The sequence below is a fragment of the Martes martes genome (genome assembly GCF_963455335.1).
Source record: "Martes martes genome assembly, chromosome: 10".
Classification (NCBI taxonomy): domain Eukaryota; kingdom Metazoa; phylum Chordata; class Mammalia; order Carnivora; family Mustelidae; genus Martes; species Martes martes.
In genome coordinates this window covers 53,417,684-53,427,822 of record NC_137898.1, presented here as the reverse complement: position 1 = coordinate 53,427,822, position 10,139 = coordinate 53,417,684, and the positions used below count along the sequence as shown (strand labels likewise).

The window sequence follows — 10,139 nt, the reverse complement described above, 5'->3', positions numbered from 1 at the left end:
AGAGTGAGAGTGTGAGTGGGATAGGGTGTCGTGGCAGGGGCAGAGGGAGAGGGAGAGAAAGAATCCTAAGCAGTCTCTACTCTCCACATGGAGCCCAACCCAGGGCTAGGTCTCACAATCCTGAGATCATGACCTGAGCCAAACTCAAGAGTCAGACACTCAACTGACTGATCCACCCAGGCACCCTAAGAATAATCCCTTGATTACACCAAGGGAGCACAGGGAAACTTCACAAGAAAATGATGCTTCAGTTGAGACTTGTAAGATGAGAATAAATTATACATAATTGCGGAAAGAGGTTTGCAAAAGCAGAGAGCCACATGCACAAGGATAAGAAGGAGTGAGAGACATGATATATGTACACAGCAGAAGGTACTTTTGTGTAACCAGAGCATCAGCTGTGTAGGGAAACACGCTACTGAAACTGGAAAAATAAAGCAGATACCAGAGAAAAAGACCAGGGACAGTAGGCAGTGATTGAAAGACATTAAGCAGGTGAGTAACTTAATTGGAGTTGCTATCACATCACACACAAGTCAAGGATGGTTTGAAGAAAACCAGAATCACGTTCCTGCAATATTAACAAGCCAGAGAAAATAAAAGCCAGAATCTACACGCAGTTGTGGTGGGGATGTAGAAGATGACACTGAATTGATGTTTAGGAGGAAAAACAATCAAGTTTTGGGAATGAATTAAAGGATTTTTGTCCCAATTCCTGGGTCATGCAGCCGGGTTTGTCATTTCCTAAAATGAGGCAGATAAAAGGAGGCAGATTGGCTTAACCCACTGAGCCAACCAGGCGCCCCCTCAGGAGGCAGCTTGGGATAGGGGAAATTTATAACCCTTATCACTCTTTAAATCTGTGTAAGTTGTATGAGGCCGTATCATTGAGTATGTAGTCTTTGTATCTAAGTTCCTTCTGAATGGGGCTCACTGTGCCTACATTCTGTCTATACAGATATTTCCATGATCATTTTCCACATTGTGTTCATTGTTCATTCATTTATTCAATAACAATTTACTGGGTATCTACTTGCTAGGAATTGCAATGAAAAGTTGAAAACAGTTTCTACTGTCAAGTAGTATGCCATCTAGAGTATGGAGATGGAGATATAAATTAATGATTATTCTAGTACTAGGACTATGAAAGGGGTATTCCAGCTCTCCAGTGTTGCTAATCTTCTCTAGAAATTGTCTTGATTTTTGCTCTATTACTACCATCCTGTGCCCAAAACTCCTGCTTGCCCTCACCTGTGAGCTCAGACTTTTTCTATTCTCAGAGTGGGTGAGTTGTCTGATGGGTAAAGCCATGAAGCAGAGTCGCACTGCCCAGGAAGCATATCTTGATACCAACACTTGCTGGCTGTCTAATGTTGGAGAAATTGTTCAACTTTTCTGTGCCCCCTCAGCTATAAAGTGGGCCTAATAACAATTCCTATATCTTCAGTTTGTTGTGAGACTTAATGTAATGCAGAACACTTAGAATAGTGCCTGGCACTTATCTGGTGCTCATTAAATGTTAACACTTACTTGAAAATTGACAAAGTGTCAAAGTATTCATTTAAAAAAGTAATGTCCAGGTTGAGTTTTTCTTAAATGAATAGGAATCAGCAAAAATTATAAAATTGCCTTTTCTCACTGTTTTCCCTCTTCACCTCCCTCCTTCCTTTACCACCCTGACTACACATCCTGAACCTGCTGAGCACTTTACTCAAACAGCTTCTGCTCAGGGAGGGCTTCCCTTCATTCCCCATACCCCGAATGCCTATCTCCTTCTCCACTGTTTTATTCTTCTCCATTGTTCTTAACACCACCTAACATATTGTACATCCTATTCACATAATTTGCATATAATCTGTTTTCTCTGCTAGAAGGTGAGGGCAGAGATTTTTTTTTAATTTTCTTATTAATGTTCTTTTAGTCACCATACAGTGCTTCACTAGTTTTTGATGTAGTGTTTCATGATACATTATTTGTGTATAAACACCCAGTGCTCATTGCAATACATGCCCTCCTTAATACACACCACTGGGCTAACCCATCCCCACAGCCTCCTCCCCTCTGAAACCCTCAGTTTGTTTTCCAGAGTCCATAGTCTCTCATGGTTTGTCTCCCCCTCTGATTTCCCCCCTTCAATTTTCCCTTCCTTTTCCTAAGTCATCCATGCTATTCCTTATGTTCCACATATAAATGAAACCATATGATAATTGTCTTTCTCTGCTTGACTTATTTCACTTAGCATAATCCCCTCCAGTTCCATCCATGTCAATGCAAATGGTGGGTATTCATCCTTTCTGATGGCTGAGTAATATTTCACTGTAATATATGAATCACATCTTCTTTATCCATTTGTGTGTTGAAGGGCATTTTGGCTCCTTCCACAGTTTGGCTATTGTGGACATTGCTGCTATGAACACTGGGGTGCAGTAGTGCAATTGCAGGTCATGGGTAGCTCTATTTTTAACTTTTTGAGGAGTCTCCATACTGTTTTCCAAAGTCGCTGTACCAACTTGCATTTTCTGCAACAGTGTAAGAAGGTTCTCCTTTCTCTACATCCTCTGCAGAGGATTTGTTGTTTCCTGCCTTGTTAATTTCTGGCATTCAAACTAGTGTAAGGTGGTATTTCAATGTGGTTTTAATTTGAATTTCCCTGATCGCTGATGATGATGAACATTTTTTTTTCATGTATCTGTTCGCCATTTGTATGTCTTCTTTGGAGAAGTGTCTGTTACGTCTTCTGCCCATTTTTTTACTTATTTGGTTTTTTGGGTGTTGAGTTTGATAAGTTCTTTATGGATATTGGATACCAGCTCTTTTTCTGTAATGTGATTTGCAAAGATCTCCTCCCATTCCGTGGGTTGTCTCTTAGTTTTGTTGACTGTTTCCTTTGCTTTGCAGAAGATTTTTCTCTTGATGAAGTTTCAAAATTCATTTTTGCTTTTGTTTCTCTTGTCTTTGGAGACGTATCTTGAAAAAATTTGCTGTGGCCAATGTCAAAGGGGTTACTGTCTATGCTCTCCTCTAGGATTTTATTGGAGTCCTGTCTCACATTGAGGTCTTTCATCCATTTTGAGTTTATCTTTTTGTGTGGTGTAAGAGAATGGTCAAGTTTCATTCTTCTGTATATGGCTGTCCAATTTTCCCAGCACCATTTATTGAAGAGACTCTCTTTTTTTCCTTTGGGTATTTTTTCCTGATTTGTCGAAGATTAGTTGACCATAGAGTTGAGGGTCCATATATGGGCTCTCTATTCTATTCCATTGATCTATATGTCTGTTTTTGTGCCAGTACCATGCTGTCTTGGTGATCACAGCTTTGTAATATAGCTTGAAATCAGGCAACGTGATGCCCCAGGTTTTTCTTTTTCAACATTTCCTTGGTGATTTGGGGTTTTTCTGGTTCCATACTAATTTTAGGATTGTTTGTTCTAGCTCTTTGAAAAATACCATTGGTACTTTGATCAGGATGGCATTGACAGTACAGATGACTTTAGGCAGTATAGACATTTTAACAATGTTTATTCTTCCAATTTGTGAGCATAGAATGTTTGTCCATCTTTTTGTGTCTTCTTCAATTTCTTTCGTAAGTGTTCTGTAGTTCCTCGAGTACAGATCCTTTACCTCTTTGGTTAGGTTTATTCCTAGGTATCTTATCATTTTTGGTGCTAATATAAATGCAATCAATTCCCTAATTTTTCTTCCTACAGTTACACTGTTAGTGTACAGAAAAGCAACTGATTTCTGTGCATTGGTTTTGTATCTTGTCACATTAATGAATTGCTGTATGAGTTCTAGTAATTTGGGGGTGGGGTCTTTGGGTTCTACACATAAAGTATCATGTCATCTGCAAAGACAGAGTGTGACTTCTTCTTTAACAATTTGAATACCTTTAATTTCTTTTTTGTTGTCTGACTGCTGAGGCTAGGACTTCTAGCTCTAAGTTGAACAACAGTGGCAAGAGCAGGCATCCTTGTCGTGTTCCTGAGCTTAAGGGAAAAGCTCTCAGCTTTTCCCCATTGAGAATAATATTTGCCATGGGCTTTTCATAGATGGTTTTTATGAAATTGAGGAATTTTCCTTCTATCCCTACACTCTGAAGAGTTTTAATCAGGAAAGAATGCTGTATGTTGTCAAATGCTTTTTCTCCATCAAATGAAAGGATTATATGATTCTTGTCTCTTCTTTTATTAATGTGTTCTATCACACTGATTGATTTGCAAATATTGAACCACCTTGCACTCCAAGAATAAATCCCACCTGGTCATGATGGACAGTCCTTTTAATGTACTGTTGGATCCTATTGGCTAGGATCTTGTTGAGATATTTGGCATCCATATTCATCAAGGATTCTGTAATTCTCCTTTTTGATGGGGTCTTTGCCTGGTTTTAGGATAAGGATAATGCTGACCTCATAGAACGAAATTGGAAGTTTTCCTTCCATTTCTATTTTTTGAAACAGCTTCAGGAGAATAGGTATTATTTCTTCTTTAAATGTTTGGCAAAATTCCCCTGGGAATCCATTAGGCCCTGGACTCTTGTTTTTTGGGAGATTTTTTATCACTGCTTCAATTTAATTACTGGTTATTGGTCTGTTCAGATTGTCGGTTTCTTCCTATTTCAGTCTTGGTAGTTTATAGGTTTCCAGGAAGGCATCCATTTCTTCCAGGTTGCTTAATTTATTGGCTATGGCAGCCAATAATAATTTCTAATAATTGTTTCTATTTCCTTGATGTTAGTCATGATCTCTTCCCTTTCATTCATAATTTTATAATTTGGGGTTCTTTCTCTTTTCTTTTGGATAAGTCTGGCCAGAAGTTTATCAATCTTATAAATTCTTTCAAAGAATGAGTTTCTAGTTTCATTGCTCTGCTCTACTGTATTTCTGGTTTCTTATTCATTGATAGTTGCTCTAATCTTTATTATTTCTCTTCTCCTACTAGATTTTGGTTTTATTTGTTGTTCTTTCTCTAGTTCCTTTAGGTATATTCAGGAGTTTTCTCCTTTTTGAGTGAGGCTTAGATGGCAATCTATTTCCCCCTTGGAACCACCTTTGCAGTATCCCATAGGTTTTGGACTGATGTATTTTTGTTCTTGTTAGTTTCCATGAATTAAGTTCTTCTCCTTCTCTTTTTTTAAGATTTTATTTTAATTCCAGTTAGTTGATGTACAGCATAATGTAGTTTCAGGTATACAATGTGGTGATTCAACACTTGCATGCAATTTCCCATTTGACCCAAACATTCTTTAGCAGGATGGTCTTTAGCTTCCACGTGTTTGAATTGCATTCAATTTTTTGTGTGATTGAGTTCCAGTTTCAAAGCATTATGGCTTAAAAACATGCAGGGAATAATCTCAGTCTTTTGATATCAATTGAAATTTGATTTGTGACCCAGTATGTGGTCTATTATGGAGAAAGTTCTGTGTGCATTTGAGAAGAGTGAGAATTCTGTTGTTTTAGGGTGGAATGTTTGGGGGTTTGGGGGGTTTTTTGTTTTATTTTTTAATTTTTTATTTATTTTCAGCGTAACAGTATTCATTGTTTTTTCACCACACCCAGTGCTCCATGCAATCTGTGCCCTCCCTAATACTCACCACCTGGTTCCCCCAACCTCCCACCCCCCCGCCCCTTCAAAACCCTCAGGTTGTTTTTCAGAGTCCATAGTCTCTCATGTTTCATCTCCCCTTCCAATTTCCCTCAACTCCCTTCTCCTCCCCATCTACCCTTGTCCTCTATATTATTTGTTATGCACCACAAATAAGTGAAACCATATGATACTTGACTCTCTCTGCTTGACTTATTTCACTCAGCATAATCTCTTCCAGTCCCGTCCATGTTGCTACAAAAGTTGGGTATTCGTCCTTTCCGATGGAGGCATAATACTCCATAGTGTATATGGACCACATCTTCCTTATCCATTTGTCCGTTGAAGGGCATCTTGGAATGTTTTGTATATATCTATGAAGTCCATCTGGTCCAATGTGTCATTCAAAGCTCTTGTTTTGTTGTTGTTGTTGTTGGTGGTGGTGGTGGTCTTCTGCATATATGATCTTTCTATTGCTGAAAGTGGAGTTTTGAGGTCTCCTACTATTAAAGTATTATTAACAATATGTTTCTTTATTTTGGTGAACAGTTGGCTTATGTATTTGGCTGTTCCCATTTAGGGGCATAGATATTTACAATTGTTAGATCTTCTTATTGGATAGACCCTTTAAGAATGATATAGTGTCCCTCTGTATCTCTTACTACAGTCTTTAGCTTAAAATCTAATTTGTTTGATGTGAGATTTGCTACCCAAGCTTTCTTTTGAGATACATTGGCATGAAAAATTGTTTTCCATCCCTTCACTTTCAGTCTGAATGTATCTTTAGGTTCAAAATGAGTCTCTTATAGACAGCATATGGATGGGTCTTTCTTTTGTAGAACCCCCCCCCCTTAATATTTCTTGCAGGGCTGGCTTGGTGGTCACATATTCCTTCAGTTTCTGCCAGTCTTGGAAGCTCTTTGTCTCTCCATCCATTCTGAATTACAGCCTTGCTGGATAAAGAATCCTTGGCTGTCTGTTCTTCTCATTTAGTACCTTGAATATGTTTTGCCAGCCCTTTCTGGCTTGCCAGGTCTCTGTGGACAGGTCTGACATTATTCTGATGTTCCTCCCTCTGTACATAAGAAATCTCTTCCCCCTAGCCACTTTCAGGATTGTTTCCTTGGATCTAAGATTTGCGAGTTGTACTATTATATGTTAGGGACTTGGTCAATTCTCAATGATCTTGGGAGGGGTCCTTTAGGGCAGAGATTTTTGTTTGTTTTATTTATAGATGTATTATCTTCAGTACTTAGAAGAGTGTCTGGTACACAGAAGATAATATTAATGAATAAATTATGCTTTTCTTCTAGGAATTGAAAAGTAGGGACTACAGTGAGTTTGGGAAGTAAGTTAGACAAGAAGTAGACTTTGAAGGATAGATCTGCATTATATCATAATAACTATAATGGTTAGCATTTATGGTTAGCATGTGTTATGTATCAGTCATCATGCAAGTGCCTTAGATGTATTACATCATGTCAGTTTATAATCATCAGAATTTCAGGGTCCCAATTTTGAAGTTTAGTTATTGATATACTGATTAAACCTTCTGCTTCTTTCTCACAGGATTTAATATTATTAGTCTGCCTATTTGAGTGAGTCTTTATTAATATGTTACACTTGAGCTCATATTTCTTGAAAGTCAAGACACAAGTCAACCAACAAAAGCTGATCAAAAGGTTTACATGTAATATATCTGGATTCTTTCTATGGTCTGACACTGTCTTGAGTCTGTGTTCCCTTTTCTCATCATATACAACCTATCAGTAATATTTAACCTAAAATCAGAATAAACCAGAGTCTCTATATTCCACGTCTCCTTTAAAATGACATATTCTGAGATGGGGAATGAAGAAATACTCTAACATATTGAAGATTTCTCCAGTATACTGAAACCATTGCAAATGTGGGCTGCTTGAGATTAGGACACATTCAGGTCTCACCTAAGGGATCATTAGTAACTGCTGGTTCACTTTCCTTGACTTTCTCTTTCCTACTCTCATTTTGCAGAAAATATATCCTGGCTGACCTCACCACCTTTCATTGTGCACTAAGACCCCTCTCTTCAGAAATGCTTAGCCTGACTTCTATTTTAGTTCCACTGACTATTGAAGAAAGGGTAGGAGTCCCAAAGGGAACCTATGATTTTGAACAGTCTCTACAGAGCTAAGAAAAGTCAAGGAATATGTAGATATATATGGTGTGCCTCAGTTCAGTCTAAAACACGTTAGGATTCTTCCAAAATATTGTGACTTCAAAGGAGAAGCTTATTTTTTTTTTTACATTTTGGAAGGTACTGCTTTCTATTGCCAATCACTATAACCAGAAAGGTAGAGAATGAGGCCATAAATTTTCTTTCTAAGGGTATAATAGAGGTCTAAATAACATATGGAGACTTCTACCTTCCTGGAGAATGAATGCCAATGAAATTCTAGGCAGAAGAATGACGTGGGAAAACTGGACAATTATCAGTGAGTTTGTTCTTGTGAGCTTTTCAACCTTGTCTTCTGAGCTACAAGCTCTACTGTTTCTCCTTTTTTTAACTATTTACCTGGTTACCCTAATGGGCAATGTTCTCATCATCCTAGTCACTACAGCTGACTCAGCTCTACAAAATCCTATGTACTTCTTCCTCAGGAACTTGTCCTTCCTAGAGATAGGCTTCAACTTGGTCATTGTGCCCAAGATGCTGGGGACTCTGATCATCCAAGACACAACCATCTCCTTCCTTGGCTGTGCCACTCAGATGTATTTCTTCTTCTTCTTTGGGGCTGCTGAGTGCTGCCTCCTAGCCACAATGGCATATGACCGTTATGTAGCCATCTGTGACCCTTTGCGCTACCCAATCATTATGAGCCGCAGGGCCTGTGCCCAGCTAGCAGCTGCCTCCTGGTTCTCAGGTTTTCCAGTGGCCACCGTGCAAACCACGTGGATTTTCAGCTTCCCTTTTTGTGGCCCCAACAGAGTGAACCACTTTTTCTGTGACAGCCCCCCTGTCATTGCACTGGTGTGTGCTGATACCTCTCTGTTTGAACTGGAGGCTTTGACAGCAACTGTCTTATTCATTCTCTTCCCTTTCTTGCTAATCCTGGGGTCCTATGTCCGAATCCTCTCCACTATCTTCAGGATGCCATCAGCTGAGGGGAAACGCAAGGCTTTCTCCACCTGCTCCTCCCACCTCCTGGTTGTCTCCCTCTTCTACAGCACTGCCATCCTCACATACTTCCGACCACGATCCAGCACCTCTCCTGAGGGCAAGAAACTGCTATCACTGTCCTACACAGTGGTGACTCCAATGTTGAACCCCATCATCTACAGCTTAAGGAATAGTGAAGTGAAGGCTGCACTGAAGCGAGTCATCCACAGGACCCTGGGCCCTCAAAAACTATGACTGACTGTGATGCAAACCAAATGAGTGGAATGCAAGGAGAAAGGAAAGGACTCCTCAAGTATGTTTTAGTGAATGCTCATTCTAAGAGCCATGATATATCCACTAGAATTTTGGACTTCACTAGGCTCTGTTTCTGAATGAAAGAACATGAGTGATGAAGGAGAACTTCTATAGGCCTGCATCCATAGGACTGGGGGACCAACATATCTGAGGATACTGCTAGTTGACACAGATGGGGAGCTGATCTGAAGGTTGACAGTTGTAGTGACAACACTACAATTTGCCATTCTGTACTTGTTTTAACTTTTCTTGAACTTCCTCAACCATGTCTTTTTATAACTTCCTGCTTTACATTAGCTATGTTTCCAAACTCCCCCTGAAACTTTCAAGGATCTTTTTGCTTACAAAATAAACTTATGACAACGGTAATAATAAGCGGTAGAGTTTGTGTCATTCTTTCACTCATTTTTTGAACTCAATTTCAATACATTTTTATTCAACATTCAGCATATGTCAGACCCTGTTTAGGCCCTGAAGACACAGTGCTGAAGAAAATAGACAAATTTCTTACCTTGTGGAATTTATATTCTAGTGAGAAAGAAAATAATAAAGTCATACTTAAAAAATTCCCCTGGCTTATAAAGTACCCATGTACTACTAGGCTAGCAAATGAGGGCTTCTTCCTCTGCTACCGTGATTAGTCTGTGCCTCATCTGGAGAAAGACTACTCCACACAGACACCACCTCAATCTCAAATTATTCACCTTGGATATGAGAATTGTTTGACAGAAAGGGTGTGAGGAATACCAAGCTAAGTGGACAACATTCTAGGAAACTTCTGTGAATAACCCAGAGATTCTGTGTTTACTAGATGTTATGCAGTCATATCGGGATTAGATGAAACCAGCTGTCCTTCTTAAACTTGCCTATCACTCTAGCAGCCCCTTTTTCTGATTTTGTCCAGTGAACATAGGCCAACTCTGGATTCTTTAAAAATAGCATACTTGGGGTATTGATACCATATATAGGTGTGAATTATTCATAACAATTTATTGATATTTAACAGAATAAAATAGCATTTACTGCATAGGCATGTCCTCTCCACAAACTCTATAAATAACTAACTCTGTGTGCCATGGAAGTACCAGGACCAGTTCAATCTCC

The 10,139-nt window shown here is 39.1% G+C and overlaps 1 protein-coding gene across 1 annotated transcript; it reads left to right on the top strand.

The window, feature by feature from the left end:
* Positions 1 to 8,015: 8,015 nt before the first annotated feature.
* On the top strand, positions 8,016 to 8,975 carry OR10A4 (olfactory receptor family 10 subfamily A member 4; the record flags this gene model as incomplete). The annotated part of the gene is made up of 1 exon (XM_080815001.1): positions 8,016 to 8,975. Exon 1 carries the CDS (start codon positions 8,028 to 8,030, stop codon positions 8,973 to 8,975), a length of 948 nt encoding a protein of 315 aa, XP_080671127.1. The 5' UTR covers positions 8,016 to 8,027.
* Positions 8,976 to 10,139: the final 1,164 nt, after the last annotated feature.